Consider the following 20,705-nt stretch of genomic DNA (forward strand, 5'->3'; position numbering starts at 1 on the left):
TGTTTCAGGTGTATGTTAACATCTGATTAGAAATGTTGTTTCTGATGCTTTTTTAGAATGTGCTGTATACTCTATACCCATAAGTCAGTGGTTCCCAACCTTTTTTGGCTCGTGACCCCATTTTAACATCACAAATTTCTGCGACCCCAGACATTCAAATCAGAGACATTTTTCTCTTAGAGATGTCTTATCATTCTCTGTAATCTTTCCATTCTCTGTTCGGTCCAGTTTTCTGACTGTGACTGTGTTCGGGCAGATTGAAGTGTAGTAACGCATGCAGTCACATGACCTGGGTCAATGAAGATATGCCCTCTCAGATATTATATCCTGCATTTTATTTGAACTTGATTTTTGTTAGGAAAAGTGTGTGGTGTTTTAATTATAATGAAATATATATTGAATCATTAAAAAATATTTTTTATTAGTAATTTCAATTTTTTTAAATCAATTACGAGAAATTTCAGACGACCCCATTTGAATTCCAGGTGACCCCACGTGGTGTCACGACCTCAAGGTTGGAAAACACTGCTATAGGGGAAGCAGGTCACCATGTTTCTCCTACTAGGACTGAGAGATCTTATAATCCTGATCAAACTTAAAGTGGCATATGACAGGCAGGCCTTTATAATTTTCAGAATCCTCTGACAGTCTTGTTAGAATAACTCCACGCCCCCAGGTACAGCACTGCTGCCTACCAGAGCAAACAAATGTTTTTTTCATAAACAGAAGCCAGGTACGTCCATTTCAGAGCCAGCTGCCAAAACCCCACATAGCTGTCAGACGTCACAACCTTGTATTGACCTGAAGTTATAGACTGTATGTAATGAGTGGACAGAGGAACAATGATGTCACCCTTTGCTTCCTGAACTGCCATTTTATGCCTCTTAGTTGTGATTTTGTCATTGCAATGTTATTTTTTTCTCAGAGGACAAAATTACCATATTTGGTCAAAAGGGGTGGAGTTGTGGGATCAAAGGCAAGCTAATGCTTTATGCTAGCATATACACTGTATATGTAAACATCATAATGCACTGCTTAACAAAGTCATATTATGGTCTTGTTAGTGAAATGTATCAATTGCAGCTTGAGTGGAGTTGTCTGTTCGGGAAAATATGTTTTATTAAATAAAAAGAAATGACTGAAGTCTGACTCTGCATTCATCGAAGCTTCTATTTAACCTGAGAGATAATTAATGAGGGAAAAACTCAAAGATGAGATCACTTATTAGAGATTTTGAATTTTAAAAAAAGATGAGGATGTAGCTGTCACTTGTAATTTAGAGAGAAATTCAGTGTGAGTTTAGGGGAGCCAACCCCAGTGGCCATCACTGGTATTACAACTGTAAGATATTTCCACTCTGTCTTCACTTTGGAGCCAAACTTCCTACACAAAATGACAACATTCAGTTTTCATGAAAGCAGAAATCACATATATACACTACAACAGTATTTGTACTGGGCTGTAAACATATTTATATCCGCTGTAAAGTTCTACATTTTTACATGACTTAATGTTAAATGATTGTATTTGGAGACACATTGAGGTGGACATTCCAGGTACTGCACTTCCATGTTTCCAGATAAGGCCTAAAAGTTTGGTTATATGTAAGAATATCATTATTGCATGAAAATATAGTGTCACAGCATGAATCTTGTTAAGAATGTAAGACATATTGTTACACTATGTATGTAACACAGTTTTCATATAAATTAATAGTGTCTTAAATTTCAGAGATAGTAACACAGTGGGACTAATGTAACTATTCCCTAAGATTAATTTCATTATGTCGGTGGTAGTTCGTGTCCAGGTTTAACTATATGTGATTTTGTGCGTGACTTCCTTCGGGATTTTCCTCCGGGCTCCGTCCCCGCCGGGGGGAACGGGGCGTGTCAGCCGGTCTGTGCGACTCCAACTCGGACGCTCTTCCGTGTTACTTCGTGTTCTTCTGAGGGAGACGAAAAGTTTTCTCTCAGCTGGCACGTCCGCTTTAGAAACTTCACCAGCTGGACTAACATTAGTTTTAATGTCGCCACTAAAGTTTTAGTATTTTTTTAAATACTTTTTACCCTGAGTGGACGGTTTTTTGGAGGGAACTACTTATGGCTGACAGCCGAAAAGAAGAGGAGAAAAACGGAGGAGGAGGACGGGAGCCTCAAGGCGCCGAGGGTGGGGAAGGTATGTGAAGCCATGTCAGGTTTTCACATAACTATTAAGATTTTCCACTACAACTAACCACAGATGTCACACACCGTAAATATAATAGTGTAATAACAGTTTTCTCATACATAACGGATGAGTTGAGTACTTTAAACTGACTTTTAGGTTAGCTAGCTAGTTAGCATTGTTGTGTTGGGGTGTTTGCAGATGCTAATTCCAACCACTTATTATGTCCAAACAGACTTTTCTACCATCCTTTAAACATATTAAATGGCCCTAATGTCACATACAGCTAACACACTTAAGTTAAACAAGTAGGAGACACTGGTCAATCTCTGTCAGTATTAGCCTGAGCTCAGTATTATCAGTGGTAAAGGCCTTAACTCTGTCCTGTCCGTTAACCAAAGTGTACCTGCAGGTAAACAAAGTCATAAAGTGGCAGATTTGTTCCTGAGTCACAGTGTGAGTCAGATCGTGGGTCTGTTGATGTAAGATGGGCTGTCTCCACGTCTGGACGAGATGTACATGTGATGTAAATTGCTGTTGAAATGCGAGCAAGCATGAAAAAATGCCATTAAATAGAGCTACACACTATCAAGCTATGATATCTGTAATATGGGGTTAAAGGGCAGGGTTGATGATGACTCAGGGTGGGAAGTGCCACTGCTAATGTTGGTGGTGAAATATGTCAGCCTTAAACGTGATGTGACTGACTTTCAAAGTGATCTTTCGTTGTTTTGTTTTTTTTTCATTCATTCTTTCATTTTTTATTTAACCTGTATTTAACCAGGTAAGTCATTACAAAAACCTTCTTATTTATAAGAACTACCTGGCAAAAGGCAAAGCCTCTCGAGGTGGAAGGGATTACAGATCATACAGCCTTAACAACATTAAAATGACAACTGACATGATAAAAAATACAAGGTGATTAAATGATTAAAAAGGAACTAAAAATAAAACAGACATTAAAGACACATATAAGCAGCAGCTGCACGTTAGTCATGGTTTACCCAAAGCAGTAGCCTGTGTCTGTTAAAATATATCCATAACACTTTTTTAAATGCAGAAGTTGAAGCACAGTTGTTTAGTTTCAGTTTTTCCTTCTTTCATTTTTTATTTAACCTGTATTTAACCAGGAAAGTCATTATAAAAACTTTTTTATTTGCAAGAACTACCTGGCAAAAGGCAAAGCCTCTTGAGGGGGAGGGGATCACAGAACATACAGCCTTAACAACATTAAAATGACAACTGACGTGACAAAAAATACAAGGTGATTAAATGATTAAAAAGGAACTAAAAATAAAACAGACATTAAAGACACATATAAGCAGCAGCTGCTTGTTAGTCATGATTTACCCAAAGCAGCACCATGTGTCTGTAAAAATACATCCATAATACTTTTTAAATGCAGAAATTGAAACGTAATTGTTTAATTTCAGTTTTTTGAAGCTCATTCCAGTCCATATTGAAAATGTGATTGAGCAATGACAAATTTTACCATGGGTATTTTTAGTGTAAGGTTTTGTGATGACCTCGTGTTATAGCAGCAGATGTGATTTACTAGATGGCAAAGGTAGGACGAACGGTGACAAACCCAGAAGACATTTGTAGATGAACATGAAATAGTGGATGTTATGGTGAGTATGTAATGTTTAAGAGCACAGACTTCCACCAAGGCCATCAATCCACTCTACTTCTCCTTCCACTTAGTCATTTCATCACTATTACAAATTATGACATTTGTGGTTTTCATTTCTGTCACTTGGTGTAAAAGGTATAATGACTACAGATGTCATCTCTAGGTGTAAATCCATCACAGCCTTGGGGTCTTCAAACAGAGACTAGAGTCTGTCCTGTTCAAAAGAAGTCGTAGGGGTGAAATGACTTCTTTAACATGTTATCTATAGACTAGCAAATTATGACGACCCATGTTAAGAAATAAAAATAATTAGATGAAAGGATAAATGACATTTTGAGATGTTTAGTTTGATATTTCACTTAGTAATTTTTTTCTAGGAATCATCTTGCTTGTTTTATTTGAGCCCACTAATGAATGAACATGCAGTGCATCTTGAAATTATTGCTCCATTAATTAGACCTGAGGTCAAATAAACTACTGCAGGGTTCCCGTGGGGTCTGTAAAAGTTTGAGAAGTCTTGAATTTACAAATCCACATTTAATACTTTTAAAAAAGTCTTTAAAGGTATTAAATTTGATACGGTAGGTCTTAAGTTATAGTTCCATAAACTTATTTGCTGTATTGTGTTTAATTGTGCCTGGGAAATGTCCAAGCTGCAAAGAAACTAACATTAGTCGACTCAGTTCCACCTGCTCCAACCTGACAATTTATATTGAAATTAGGAACCAATTATCTCTAACTTTGCAGCCCCCAGTGAGAAATGACTCGGAGCAGTTGGAGTAAATAAATACATTTTTCTAAAGTCTAGGAGTCATGAATTTTTGCCAGTATGGCCATGAAATGGGCATTAAATTCTGTTCCAAGTAGTCTTAAAGGTCTTAAAAAGTCTTACATTGAACTTATAGGAACCCGTAGGAACTCTGTGCTGACTGTAGTTGTGGTTTAGAGGTTACAATATCATGACTGTAAAATGCCCATTTTACCTAGTCAGTAAACTACTATTAAGCATTAACTCACCGATAAGTGCTCACAGATGGCATTTCAGTTGTCAGTTTTTCATTGCAAGAATTATATCATCTGTTTTGTTGTTCAAATCATCTTTAATCATACACTTAAAATCTTATCCCTCAGGCATTTGACACTGCTTTTCTCAGTCAGTTAATTGTCTCTGTAACATGGATCCACTGCAAAACTGAAAGTAAAACCAAAACCAAAACCATAAGGCTCAGGATAGTTTGTAATAGCTCTCACATGATGTAGTGTTGTATGTAGTTTAATATGTACTGTACTGACTAGGACACTCTTCACCCCCTCTTTATGTTTTCAAGTGTACAGCAGTTTGTTTTTAGGAAATAAACCTGAACACAGAGAGACCTGCAGTACAAGATAAAGCAGAAGATGAATGTATTAAACCTTCTAAGCATGTAGTGACCAGATCTGTAACTGACTAATTGATTGAGTGACATTAGCCAGATATAAGTTTTTCATACTTAAGAATTTCATTACAACTTACAGTCAGTACATCGTAAGCCTTTGGGTTTTGCACTTTAATTTTGTGGAGAAAGTTCTCTGAAGATGCCACTTTGAACTGTAGGACTGTATCAGGATTAATGTTTTTATTTTAATGGATATTTTTTGATCAATAATTCATCACTTGCCCAGGACATTGATCCATTTGCTTCACCGATTGTTTGCTAACTCAGGGGTCCCCAACCCCCAGTCCCTGGAATGGTACCGGCAGGCCTTTAGATTACACCTTGGCTGGGCCGACTAACGGTGTGCCCAAATTAAATGTCCCCAAATTAGTGTCCCCAAATTAAAAATAAAAAAAAGGCCAGAGCAGAGTGTAAACGAAAGTATTTACTCACTCGCCCCTGCTTTTTTCCTCCCGTAAAACACATCAGTTATAATATACAAGGCTTGTTCATAACGACAGAGAAAACATTGACAACAACACATATGTACCGAACAGGAAAGCACAAGTATTCATGCTTCCCGCAGAAGTCATATTTTGTGATAACGTTAGCACAAACACAGAATCCAAATGCAGAACTCCGACAACAAAAGTTAGTTCCAAAAGGTTTATTGTTCACACACAGGTGAAAAAATATAATGAGTGACAGAATGTTGAGGATAATGGTTGGGGATTTTCTCCTCAGATTCGTCCTCCGGATCGAGGGCAGCAGCCCGTCTCCCCGAGCGGTGTTAGGAGTCTTTTCCCCGACTGGGGAAAAGCAAAGGGAGGTCAGGGACGGAAACAGGTCATACACAGGCAGGCTAACAATCGAGCAACAGGACATAAGGACTAGGCAAACTCACGTACCGGTAGTCAGGGCGAGAAGGTCAAAACCAGATCAGATGAGGCAGACAAAAACCGACAGGGATCAGGCAGAAGACGAGAAACCGAGGAATCCAAAACAGGTCAAAAAACAGGCAAGCAAACGAACAAACGAGGTCAAGTACGCTGGTCTGAACTACTGGAGTTACAAACTGGCGACTGACAAGGGGAAAAGACAGGGTTTAAATACACAAAAGGGAGGGAAGACAACTAGACACAGGTGGAGCAAATTAGGGCGGAGACAGGTAATCAGGACAGAGGTCAGGATGAACGGGGAACAGGAAGTAAAGACGACAGACAAGACACATGAGGGAAAACTTAACAAAATAAAACAGGAAGTGACACACAAAACATAAAAGACAGACAAGACCAGACTATTGTCTGGCAGCAGGTATGACATATTTGCGCCGTTTGATTGGTCTAAATCACCCGTTTCGGCCAATGAGAGGTGATGAGAGCTTGGAGATTGACTCGTACGTTGTACGCCAAAGGTTTTCTCTCAACAACCATGCCTCGTGGGCGACCTATAAGTTCAGGCCGCTCACATAACAAACGCAGTGAAACATATGACATATGAATTATCTGCATGCATGCAGTCCTGTGATTTTGGAATTAAAATCAGCTGGCCATATGCTGATCAATACTTCTGGAAATTAGACTTGTGGAATCCATGCCTTCATACTCTTGAATATATCTGAAATAGTCTAAGAAAACAGGAATTACTGTTGAAAAATCTAATCCCGCACCCACCCCCTCCGCCGATTCCAGCATCTGATGTGCCCAAATTAAGGTAATCTAAAGCCCTGACTGGTCCATTGATCATTTGGTACCGGGCTGCAAAGAAAAAAAAATTGTGGTTAATATTAAAGCAATTTTTACCATTAGTCTTACTGAGATTTTATTTTGAAAAGCGACCATTTCTGCCCTTGCCTCACAACCTCTCTTGACTCTGATGCGCCATTTCATGAATCAGTAGTAACACCAGCTAAAGAAATGAGCCAAAAACAAAATTCACTGGAAAACTTTTTCGGGAAGAAACGATGAGGCTGCAGAAGGGTCACAGACTGCCTGCAAACAGAAAGCTGCATTTATAAGGAAATATCATGATTCCTGCCTAAGTTACAGGTTCATCGCAACAGGTGACACACAAGCACCTCAAAACTGCTCCAGCACATTAATCCATGTTTGAGACAACTTCAAACCTCTTTGCATTCTGGATTCAAGTCAAAGCAGAATATGCGGATACCGCCACAAAAGCCCTGAAAGTCCTTCTTCCGTTTCCAACCTTATATCTTTGTGTGGCTGGGTTTTCTGCGATGACAGCCACCAAGACAAGAATCCAGAGTAGACTGAATATACAGAACACAATTGGAGTGTGTGTCTCCCATCACCCCCAGATAGGACCATCTAGTTGCAGGGAAACAAGTCCAGGGTTCCGACTGATTCTGCATTAGGATGAGTTGATATTATACTGTAGAATCATTGTAATTGCCTCATATACAGTGTATGTGTTTCAGATCACATGCTCTGAACTGACAAAGGTTTTTGTTATTGGAACCCCCGCACCTCTACCTGGTCCGTGGAAAATTTTCATGCATGAAACCGGTCCGTAGTACAAAAAAGGTTAGGGACCACTGTACTAACTGATTACTTGACTGTTTGCTTATTTTCATTGTACTTTATTTTTTTAAAAATTAATTCAACAATTTCTGTAAAGCTCTGCGAGGCGACTTTGTTGTGATATTGGGCTCTATAAATAAAACTGAATTGAACTGAATCAGTTAATAGACAGTAATCCACATAATAACCATTTTTGGGTGAATTAGCATAGCTTAATTAATTTTCTTTTTTTTTTTACAGATGTCTGTGATGATCCCATTTTGGAGCAAGGAGCAGTGGTCCTCAGAGGGTAAATCTAATCTTATTATACATAAAAACATCACATTACAGTAGTTTTTAACACATGGATACTGCACAGAATACAAGAACCATGTTGTTGAACTTGTAGGTAATGATTTATAGGTGTAGTATTTCCTGTGTGAAGTTAAATTTCAACTGAGCCTATTGCAATTGTCTTTGTGACATTTTCACTTGTTGCAAATGACACATAATTGCTCTGATTACCTGTTACTGACTGATCTGAAACAAACCTTTACAAAGAAGTGAATGATACTTTACTTAAAAATTTCTATGTTAAATAATTCTCATTGACACCCTTCTAAGAGCCGTGTGTTAGTTAATTTTGTACATGCACATATTGTTCATATTATAATTAGAGTAAAACAAGAGACAGGAAAAAAATCAGTTGGTTGCTAATCATCAGAGAAGAATGAACATTAAATTTTTGTCCGTGTCACCCATCCCTAATCGAATGTTGACTAAAGGTTTGTATCTTCAGCTCTGTTTGTTTTTTTCCAATAGTTAAATGGAGAAGAGAGCGTAGACAGTTCCACTCGCAGCAGGTGAACTGTCGTCACACTATGGTTTTTACACTCTGTTTGGAACCAGTTAGGTCACACTGTGTATTGGGAGAATTTTTCATTTGATGACTAGAACTATATGAATAGTTTTGTACAACCTCGACCCAGTAAACCACTTCTTCATCACTGAAGTCCATTTTGTAAATATTTTAATGCATTGTTCTTAGCCTCTATGAGGCTGTTGTTTTTAGTTTACTATCAAACCTACAACATTTTCGCACAATAGAAAAATGTAAAATGCATTCAGTTAGAAAGGAAAAGACTTAAACCCAGATCAGACCATTGTGATGAGGCAGTTTATTATCTCCTGGATTTTTGGGCTTTTTTGTTGTTACAGTCGTGAAAAAAGTTATTAGACCATCAAAGTCATCAAAAACAGTGGTTATGCATTCAAGTACTAACTTTTGTCTGTATCATGTGACTAAAACAGACAGAAAGGTAAACATGGAATGCCTAAAAGCACTGTTTTTGTCAGTACAGTACCATAGCCATTGATGTAAGAACATAAGTGATTTTGGTTATTATCAAGAAAACCATGGAAAATGGCTAGATATCAGCTCTGAAATTAAACTCTTATAAGCTATTTTTGTTATTATTTTTGTCCAAACAAATGTACCTTTAGTTGTACCAGGCATTAAAATGACCAAGAAATGGAAGAAAACAAGGGTGGTCTACTAATTTTTTCCGCGACAGTAGATATTGTTCATAGCATCTTAAAGAATATTTAGTTACCTACTATAACTGCATTTTTCATGTGTGTTCTTAGAGCATTCTGTGTAGAGGAGTTGGTGTCACCTCTAACAATGGAGACGGGATTTATGGGGGAAACAGCTGACAGTAACACTGTGCAACAGCCCATAAATACTTAGAAAGATATACACTATACACTGTGGTGTTCCAAAACCAAACACTAGTGATTTGTCAAACTGAATAATGCAATGCAATGCAATCAACCAGTTTGAGTTGAGACGGTCCAGTTCATGTCACTGCAGCCTTTATTGGCACCGTTCTAAACTGGTGTCATCTCTCTGCGTAGCCTTCATCTGAACTGTCCTTTATGGATGCATTTCATCACCACAGCACAAGCACATGATCAAGTTTAATTATGGTTCAAAGTCTTTTCTTATATTATTTGTAAAGCCTGACATCAATGAATTCATCTGATAAATTGTATTGTTTGTCCATCTGTTGCACAGTTTTGTCTGTGCTGATCTGTATTGTGCTTCAGTTTCTTAAAATGATTAAAAGGGAATCTCAGAACCCTATTGTTGCACTTTTACATCATACTTATGTGAAAAATATAAATAGCATCACCTCTTTACTGTCAGTGTTAGCTGCAGGCAGAACTCGTCCCCATTGTAAAATGTATTGTCTTTACAGTATTTGACTTGAATATTCACACCCAATGACAGTATTCTTTGTTTTTTGCTTTGAAACATACACCTGACATCAATCCTAGTGTCCAGGCTTTGTTTGGTGGGTGTTGGCTACTCTTTTGTACCTGTACAAATACTTCTGTGATACTTTTTTTCTTACTCTGGTTGATAATGGTAGTAATCTTGTGGTTAGTCCGCCCTGTGTAATTCAAGTTTTCTTTCCTGTAGGTATGTAATTGAGCGTATAAATACTGAGGACCCTGATCGAAATGTGTCCTCTGTGGACCTGGGAGGACGGCCAAATGAACAACAGGATCCAAATATCAAAGAAGTGGTGGAACAGCTGCTGAGGATAGCAGATGAGATGAACAGGAATGCGGAGCTTCAACAGTAAGATGCTCATGTCAGAAAACATTTTAAAAAAGACTTAACAATATGATACAATCAACAATAGAGGTAGACCGATATGGGTTTTTGTAAGGTCGATGCCAATTTAAAAAAAAAAAAAAAAAAAAAAAAAAAGGTTTGGTCAGCTGATGGCCAATATCTACAGCCGATTTTTGAGGCCAATATTTAAAGCTGATTATTTTTGTTGTGTTTTTTTTGTTTAAGCACATTGACCATAAAATACAATTGAAACACTCAGATAATTAAGATTTTTATGCAGCAATATAAATGAAATTATTAATGTTAAAAGAGTACACATAGTACTCTTTTAACATTTATTGAACTTCAGGTGCTGCCCACACAGGTGCCTGATCAAATATCTTAAAACATTTTTACTCCTAATATCGGCTTTCAAAAAAAAAAAAAAAATAAATAAATCAACAATATGAAAAGGAAAAGATGAGTGAAAGTTGGTGTTTATTAATATGATGATCTATCTGTTCACAAGTTGACTAGGAGTGTTATAATGCTTAATAAATCAGCTGTTGTCTTGTGTCAGTCTGATCAGCCAGGTTCAGGGAAACTGTGCTCAGGACATTTTCATGCAAGTGGCCCGAAGCATCTTTGCAGATGGCATCAACTGGGGTCGAGTGGTGGCTCTCTTCCATCTGGCCTACAGACTCATACACAAGGTATCATTGCTGTGCACTAGTGGTGGACTTTTTTTCAAATTTCTTTGTTCTTTTGACCTAACATTTGGGTTTGAATGATGATTTGCACTGCATTTTGTTATGTTGGAGACAGTTTTCATGCATTTTACCCTCCAACTGATGTCAAAAATACTGTCTGTTGCAATGCAGTATTCTTACATTATGTACAGGTATTGATTGTAGGAAGTCTATAACAATTTCTTTTGGTTTTAAAGGCACTGACGACAAACCATTTAGAGAACATCAGATTAGTCATCAGCTGGGTTCTTCAGGTCATCAGAGATACACTCTATTCCTGGATTGTACAACAGGGAGGCTGGGTGAGTGGTGTGATGGGCAAATTCATCATTTTTAATCTCTGTGTATTTTAAATGGTGGTTGAATGACTTTAACAGTGTTTAGAATTTCTTAAATTAATAAAAGTCACTACATACTGTATGTGTATGTTAATGGAGGTATTCTGTATTAATATGTTGACTGTCAAAAATAATAAAGGTGATAAGTGCCACAATATCTTTTTAACCTTTATTTAATCTCAGAATATGTTGAGGTAAAAGTCTCATTTACAATATAACTGAGAGAAAATAGTGATAACAACAGTTGGTGGAAATAGCGCTCAAATTTTTTTTTGTTTGGTTTTCTGTTTGTTTTGCTTTTATCATGACTGATTACCCATGTTCTGAGTGTAATAAATGGAAAACCTAGCAAATAAAGATGAAATAACACTTTTAAAACCAGTAAAGCATGATAAAAATTTAGTTTGGCTAAAACTTTTTAACTGGTGTCTTCATGTTGTTGTGAGTAAAACTAGATTTTCCAGGATCATTAGAAAAAGGTGGTACTTGCAACATAATACTAAAATTATCTGAGTGTGTTTTATGGGTGCCCATATTAAAAGATAGTGATACAGTGATATACTGATGTAGAATGCCAATAAGCACATTTGTAAGGAAGTACCATCCAGTGTTTATCACACCTTAAAGAGAGACAGGGCCAAGCAACTTTGGGTTCACAGTTCACAATGGTTAGTGCTATAGTTATCACTAGTAATAAATCTTGAAACAGTGATAAACAGCATCTGAAGCATGCATTTATAGAATGTCACCATAATCTAAAACTTTAAACCAATTTTCTGTCTGTAATCACCTTAGTCACCTTTCACTTTTTTTTTATAACCATTTTTAGTGCAGATAGCAATATTAATATAGTTTTATTTCTGGTTTTGGAGTCGAACATAAATTTAATTTTATCTGCATTTAAAACTTTCTGATTTGGAAATCTCCCTCAATAATCATAAGCTAAACAGAACTGAAGAAATATAACTGTGGGTAATGGGTAAAAAAATCATTTAATGTGTTCTGTTAGAAAAAGAACAAGAACAACTTTACAATAGTCGTCAAACTTGTGAAAATAGAGATTTTGAGCTTTGTGTAGAAGTAAAATAATGAATCAAACACAACAGCATGAACTTGGAGTTGTTTTATATTTTTGCTCTGTGTGAATATTTACGTACATGATTTCCACACCTTGACCTATAAACCTTTGTTCCATTTATATGCAAACAAAATATGAGCAGATACACATCAAACATAATAATATATAGGTGAGTTGAAGCTACTCTTTTTTTTTTAATGCTCTGCACTTACGAGGTAAAGCAGCACATTTAAAACCACAACATATCTTTGCCAAAATAGTTGAACAAACATTAAACGGCTAAGACCATTTAAATCATTTACCACAATCAAAACACACAAAGGACAGACTGAAAACATTAAATAAACAAGAAAAGCACTCGGAGAGCGCAGACCTCCACCAAGACAGATCTGCCCCCCCATCACCAAAATTTAACAATTTCTTCCTCGTGCCGGTATCAACATTTCCTGAAAATTTCATGAAAATCTGTCCATAACTTTTTGAGTTATCTTGCTAACAAACAAACAAACACGCACGCGCGCACACAAAGCAAAGTGATCACAATACCTCCTGGTGGAAGTCATAATGTCACCAGTCATTTGGGCCTTACATGTTGGGTTGGGCCCAATTCAGAGGTTTATCACAGGGTATTGGGTTGGGTCATACTTAGCACTAACGTCTTGGTGTCTTTGTCTTTGTAGGAGGGGGTCATCCGTGGTTTTTCTCGGTGGAGGACAGTAGCCATAGTTGCATCAGTAGCGCTGGTGGCAGCCTTTGTTTACTACCGGAAAACTCGCTGAGGAACATCACACCATTGGATCTCACAACCGGAGCTTCAGCCTTCCCTTCTGGACAAATGTAGCTTTCTCATTTTATCTTTAAAAAGACATTGATGTTTTTTAGGCATGATTTAAAACCACTCCTCGACTTCTATCTCCATAAACCAAAGGAGGTGAAGTACTGTACTTAAGAGGGAGATTAACTCCAGTCCTCTCAGGTTTCCCACAACGACTTATACATTTAGAACCAGCTCCTCCATCAGGTATTCTCATTCTTAACCAGCAACTGTTTACTTCCATCAGAGCCATACTGGAGACTCTCAGCAGATGACGATGCTCTTGTTTAAGTAAAGCTACGTACCTGACCCCAGGAGAGCCAGATCTCAAGTTCGGTCTTTCCACGGTTTCTACCTCGCTTCTGGCAGGGGTCCATGGTCTGGAGTCTATGCAGAATTATGATTTTTAATCCTGAGAACGTCTGAAATTCTCACAGCATCCAAAACATTCATCCCTGGGCATCGCTGCAGAACATTGTCAACACAGTCAGACCTCAGTTTTGACCAGGGTATAGACTGTAAGATCTCTGCTGCAATGCTACGCTTGTATGTTTTTTTTCATCTTTCATCATCCCTGGCTGAGAGAAATAATGTTTTTTGCAATTTTTTTTTTTTTTTTTTTACAATTTGTTGGATAAATTAGACATCATTAAAAGCTAAAATATCCATCAGATAAATGAACAGTGAAAGGAATCATTAGTTGCAGGCCTAAATACTTATAGTTTTATTTTAAGTTATTTCTGAGTCTCAGGAATTCCAAGTAAGGAGAAAAGTAAGTGCTTTTAAAATGCTTTGCTTTCTGCAACACTTCATGAAATGTCAGTTGATATAAATTAACCCATAAAGACTCGAACATCCACTGTTGGCCAAAACCATTTACGGATCTAAAATGTAAAATACCTATTGATCCACTAATCCTATTAATATATGTAAATAATTGGTGTAAAATGCAGTTTGTCGTTTTTTAATGGTCATCAGATATGACCCATTTGGACGCACAGAGGCTCTGAACGTGGAAACACTGTCATCTTCTACAACTTTGTTTCAACGATACAACACATGGAGTTTGATCAATGACAGTGGATGGAGACTCTTGTTTTATTTTCATTTAATGTTATATTTTTGATGAAAATGTTTTTCTTCAGTTTTTGATATAATAACCCTCAACTTTAATCTGAGCTTTTATGAACATCTATATGATCAGTACATTAAATATTGGAAAATACCAGATTTTTACAGGAAAAATGCAAAAGTCAGAGGATTGTTTTATAATAAATGGCGACAAATCACTTAAGAAATGTTAAATGTAGAGAAAAAAAATATCTGGGAACTACAACAAAAGTAGCACTGAGTCTTTATGGGTTAAACCAGTAATTGGAAATTCCTCTCCTATGTTTTTATTTACACAGTCTTGCCAAAATAACTCTCCTTCTGTATTTAAGATCCTTCTCTTTGTTAATTACTGTAGCGATTAATGCGTTTCAGTTCTTTAACACTTTAACTGATGCAGTGAGAAGCTTCTAATTTTAAACAACCATCAGTTTGTAGAGAGCATAAAGATTGGACTGTGTTTAAATGGATAAAGGACATGTGATCTGATGATGAGTCTAGATTGACCTTGTTCCAGAGTGATCAAGTGATTACCCATCATTCATAGTGCCTATACTGCAAGCCTGCGGGGGCAGTGTTATGATCTGTGGTCGATTCAGTTAGACACGTTCAGTGATGTTATGTGCAAAAAAAGCATAGAAATAAATGTGAGATTAAATAAGTTTAAGGAAATGATGTCATGGGAAAGTGCACAGTAATGAAAGTTAAAGGTGGCTCAGTGAAACAGAGTATGTGAAAAAGTAGAGTATATGACTTTTTTTGGGGGGGGGGGCCTTGCTGTGTATTCTGTTTTGCACTTTTTGACTTGTCAGCCTTACAGTCAGTAGAATTTCATGTCATTAATTTAACATCTTCAGTAATTTGACATAGTCTTTATATGTTTAATTTGTGGAATCATGTCTGCCTAAACATACGTCCTACCTCTTCCAAATGCTGAACATAACATTCTGCTAAAGATGGGGAAATATGAACTGTGTGTTTATAGAGGGATAGTTCATCAGTGGAATAACTATTGTACTGTTAACAGAACATCACTGAACTGTGAACATTTATGAATTAAACATTGGTTCAGCTACAGTAACTACTTAAAATTTTCCCAGTAGCGTCATGCTAGTGTTAACATTATCAGCGCTGGCGATGAAAACTTCTCACACCTTTGGCCGTTAATATAACAGCTCTAAACGCACATTATGTATGTAATGTGAGTCCTGCCAGAGTCGTCTCAATCAAAACGAGAGCAAAAGACATCGTTGCTGCACAGGATTTTTTTTCCGTTATTACCTTTAACAGATACAACACAGATCCAGATCATTTCACTAAGAAGAAACTCTGCTTCTTATTGATTTTAGTGACATATAGAGCTGGGAAATATGATCAAAAATGGCATCTTGATTGCATTTATTAAAAAAAAAAAAAGATAAATTATCTTAATTGGTTTAATTGTTTTATTGCCACATTAAAAGAAGACAAAGCATGACCCAAAATATTACTTCTTTACTAAATAAATATGTCATCATTATAGAAACACATGGATAATTACTGTATTACAAAAAGAAAACAGAAATAATAACATTAATTGCTTCAATTAATTTGATGTATTGCACAGCCCTGGTGACTTATGTATGTTATGTCCTTTTTATTCTATTGGAAAAACTCCCAAATGTATTAAAATATTAGACGTTAAATGTAGTAAAGGTGATATGATTGCACTGGCAAATGATCGAATGAATTTATAGTGAATAAAATTACAGATTTCTCAGACTAGGAATCTAATAGCAAAACCATCACCATCATTAGAATTAATTACATTCTTGTGGCTCAAACACGTTCTATACATGAAATCACCTGGTATTACAAAAGCATCTTCATTCAAATTAAGTTACAATTAAACTGACACTTTGGCAATATTGCCACAGAACCCCTCCAGTTTTTCCAGTGTATGTTACTGGAAAAAATAAAAATAAAAAAGCACTCCAGAGATGATGACCAAAGATCCAGTTGTTTTTTATGGTTGTCTGACTAACACCATAGTATCTGTGTTAGAGTTTTATCAAAATGAAGTCCAGTCTAGAGGAGGAGGCAATAGATATTATGCAGAAAACGTTAACCTGCTAAAGGCAAAAGGCAGCCGATGATCAAAAAAATCGTATACTTTTTTTTATTTTGACCACTGGGAGAGAATTGTAATCTTTAAGGAAACTGATGGGGACAGAAATGCAAATGTGCTTGCTCTACCTTTCGTTAAAAACTTTTGTATCCTTTTTTTTTTTTTTTTTACACACTATTTCATGTCTATTCCATGTCTGCAAAACACTGCTGTTCATTGTTTTCTAATTAAGTGCACATTCGAGGAGAAGAAGCAACTTTAACAATTCACAACGCTCTTCTCCTCTAAAGCTGTCAGTAAGAAACTTCTTTGTAGATAAATAATTATTTAAAATACTTTCTGGGTCGGTTGAATGGGTAACAGTTATTATCTTACAAGAGTAGTTTTTTCTATTAAACTGATCACTTTCAGAGGAAAATTACACTATTTATCAGCAGTTCTGTGGTGTTTTTTAATGTGACTGGATTGATATTTTATTGTAAAGAAAAATGATGTAAATTGGATTTTTTTTGTGAATAAATCTAAAATGCATTGCACAGTTGAGTGAGTTGTATCCAGTTTTCACATGTGCAGGAAGTCGTACAAAACACCTACAAATATTTTTCTTGCCCATAAAGTTGGAATAATTTTGTTTTCAGACACATTTTTCTTTTTATTCCTGTTTTTGCACATCATTAATCACATTTGATCAGGTACAATAATTATATATTAAGTCCCAGTTACACTCTATATACAGTATAAAGAATAAATTTCATTTTCATTCTCCTTTCAGGAGAATTATGTAGTATTGAGTATTATGGTAAAATCAACATCCTGATAAAGGACTTTCCATAAATGTTCTGATTAGACTACACAAGACAATACTACTATAGGCAGATCTGGACTTAAAGATTATGGTAAATGGACTGCACCCTGCTGGGAGTCCAAGGATATTTGGCATGTGGACAGTCGGAGCCAGTATTCAAACCGCTGACCACTGAATCAATGGACAACCCGCTCTACCAACTGAGCCATAACCGTTCCATTTTATGATAACAAAAAGCAAATGATCTCATTTTAATGTTCATGTCAGTCCATTGTCCAACATTTAAAGTCCATGTAAAGCAGAAATAGGACTCACACTGTTGGTAATGATGACACTCTGAGGCCTGATCCAGTCTATTTAACTAATCCTGAGCCAGAATAAATGTGATTTGTTAATGTATGCACTATTTTTCTTGTTATTATACAGTCCTAGATACACTGAAAATAATTTTTGCTGTCATCTAATCTATGTAACTTCATTTAATCATGTTCTTGTCAATGACAGAAGCTGGATAAAGACTGCAGCTGAGTGTAACCTGGTTGAAGATCTCATCTTGGTCTTCAGAGAGAAATTTATGTGGACTAGAAAAATTGCAGTGTAAAGAGATCACGAATAATTGCTGTTACCTAGAAGCTTTGCTGGAATACAGTTGAACTGTTGATGAATAGTAGATTAATTGAGCTGTATTTAGTTAAATTTGCACTTAAATTGTTACCAGTTGGAACACTGGTAAAGTGAAAATATGCATTTAAATTAGGTTGAAATAAAGGGTTATTTAGGTTAAAATGTTTAAGTGGAAAATTAAAGCTGAAATAGCTTAAAGCAGGAAACAATGTCTAAGAGCAAGGCTTAATTTGAAAGAGGATCTGAAATAAATACTAGAAGCACTTGGAGAGCACAGACATCTGCCAAGGCCGATCAGTGCCCCCCCCCCCCCCCCCCCCCCCCCCCCCCATCACCACCAAAATGTAATCATTTGTTCCTTGTGCCAGTATCAACATTCCCTGAAATTTTCATCCAAATCCGTCCATAACTTTTTGAGTTATTTTGCACACGGACAGACAGACGGATAGACAAACCAATGCCGGCAAAAACATAACCTCCTTGGCGGAGGTAATAAAAGAATAATAAAAAAAATGAGGGGGCTCCAAATAAATAAAGGGTTCACATATAGTAAAATGAAAAGCCTTAATGATTTCATGAATAATCTCCAATATTTAAAAAAAAAAATGATGTAGGAACTTCTTGAGTGTAGAAAAAAGCATCTCTATTTTCCCTAAAAATTTGTTGATCTTTCTGCAGGAGTTGTGACACCACATGCACAGATGTGATGTAAAAAACTGAAGCCAAAGTCACTCACAATGGAATTAAACATAGTGATCCTTATTGTAGTAAATTTATTACAAATATTTTCCATAACATTTAACAGAAAAAACAGAGACATATAGAGTAATGAATGTAATAACAGATACAAACAAAATAAGCACCTGGAGAGCGCAGACCTCTGTCAAGACAGATCTGCCCCCCAATCACCGCCAAAATGTAATCATTTCTTCCTTGTGCCAGTATCAACATTTCCTGAAAATTTCCTGAAAATCCATCCATAACTTTTTGAGTTATTTTGCTAACAATCAAACAAACATGCATGCACGCACACAAAGCAAAGTGATCTCAATACTCCTGGCAGAGGTAAAAAATATTTACATTTAAAAAGTACATTTAAATAACAAAATAAATGAGACAAACGACACTACAGCAGTAGAATATTCCTGTCTGTTTACAGTACTGCCCTGAGATTCCGCTTCAGTTAAAGGAAAATGTGACTGCATTTATAAGGTTGATGCTGTGCCATTCCTTTTTTTCTTCCTCTTTCTGCAGAAGCCCTGGTCATAAACTTCCGTGTTCTTCTCAGAATGATAAATGCATCGTTCCCCATGAGATGTACATTTAGAGTTTTCAGTTTCAGTGACTAGTGGAGGCAAAAACTGTTCAAACCATAAACTGTGTAAAAGCTTCCGCAGCATCTCCCAGTTTTTTGAGCTTTTTTGATAGAAGGGGTTCAACTTACAACCATTTCAGTCTTGGCTTTTTTTCTAAGTCAGAAGTGACAATATTTAGGAAAAATGACAGGGATGCACAGGGTGACTTGCTAATGCTACATGCTAGCTTACTTAAATGGTATAACGTGTATGAAAGTAATTTGACAGTTTTGTTAATGACCACAACTACAATCTAGCTGTCAGAAAAAAAGCACCACCAGGGCAATTATTAGAGGGCCTAAATTAAGCAAATGAAACTAAAAGAACTCTTTGTAAAAATGTAATGCAAAAATTTAAAAACTTTGTTTTGTTTTTAAGGTTTTTAGAAAAAACTTGGTATGGTAGTCAACATCTGGAGGCCATCGGTGGTTTTACCTTTGTAGAACTGCAGCATGGGAAATGCAGTTTTTCAGCTATACACTGACTGGCAAATATCCACTTCAGTGATATTTACACAAGGTCAAAGGTGATAACGTAGAAAGTACTAACAATTGTATGTAATTTTGATGTTGATGGGTTAACAATTCTGATGATTTGGGAGTTGAAGGACAGAAATTCTGCTTTGTCAAAGGTGAGTGCTAATTAGCTAATGCTAACTAGCTACCTTATATCTTAACATGGTGGTAATTTCAATACGCTAAGGCAGTATCAAAAAGAAAGATTTTTATTTTTTTATTTTTTTTATTTTTATTTTTTTCTGTTACGACATAACTGTCCCCCAAGCCAACTACTGACATCCTGGACTATTGGTATATTTCTCTATGCAGTTGTAGGTCAAGGTTTTACATTTTTAGAGTGCTAATTAACTAATGCTAGCTAGCGCCTAATGCCTGGTGTTGCTAATTTCAACATGCTAAGGCAGTATCAAAAAGAAAGATTTTTTTTTTTTTGAATGTTATGACATAAATGTCCCTCAAGCCAACTATTGACAGCCTGGGATATTGGTGTATTTCTGTATTTTAGTTGTAGGTCAAGGTTTTACATTTTTAGAGCACTAATTAGCTAATGCTATCTAGTGCCTAACGCCTTGTGTTGCTGATTTCAATGTGTTAAGGCATTGTCAAAAAGTTAAATATATTTTATCATTTTTATCTTATGACATAAATGCCACTCATCCCAAACTGTTGGTATATTTTTTCTATGTGCCCATGGGCTAAGTTTTCAGATTATTTATGTTCTTTTTTGGATGCACCATCCCGTCAGTGCATCTGAAAGAACCAGTATTTTGACTTTAACCTATTAAAATAACTGACGCCTTGTTCCTGTGAGTGCACTATGCTGCAACAAAGATGTGAATAGGGAGGAAGAA

At 36.3% G+C, this 20,705-nt stretch overlaps 1 protein-coding gene across 1 annotated transcript; it reads left to right on the top strand.

Annotated features, from left to right (window-relative positions):
* The first annotated feature begins 1,908 nt into the window (after positions 1-1,908).
* LOC115437149 (apoptosis regulator BAX) lies at positions 1,909-14,334 on the top strand. The gene is made up of 6 exons (XM_030160300.1): positions 1,909-2,175; positions 7,995-8,043; positions 10,219-10,380; positions 10,937-11,069; positions 11,303-11,407; positions 13,202-14,334. The coding sequence occupies exons 1-6, from the start codon at positions 2,100-2,102 to the stop codon at positions 13,298-13,300; spliced, it is 624 nt and encodes a 207-aa protein (XP_030016160.1). The 5' UTR covers positions 1,909-2,099; the 3' UTR covers positions 13,301-14,334.
* The last annotated feature ends 6,371 nt before the right edge of the window (positions 14,335-20,705 follow it).

Source organism: Sphaeramia orbicularis, chromosome 3 (genome assembly GCF_902148855.1).
Source record: "Sphaeramia orbicularis chromosome 3, fSphaOr1.1, whole genome shotgun sequence".
Classification (NCBI taxonomy): Eukaryota; Metazoa; Chordata; class Actinopteri; order Kurtiformes; family Apogonidae; genus Sphaeramia; species Sphaeramia orbicularis.

Coding starts and splice junctions, on each gene's coding strand:
- LOC115437149 (XM_030160300.1), top strand. CDS start 2,100: ATGGCTGACAGCCGAAAAGAAGAGGAGAAAAACGGAGGAGGAGGACGG. Junction 2,176..7,994: donor AGGCGCCGAGGGTGGGGAAG/GTATGTGAAGCC, acceptor TTTTTTTTACAG/ATGTCTGTGATGATCCCATT. Junction 11,070..11,302: donor CCTACAGACTCATACACAAG/GTATCATTGCTG, acceptor TTGGTTTTAAAG/GCACTGACGACAAACCATTT.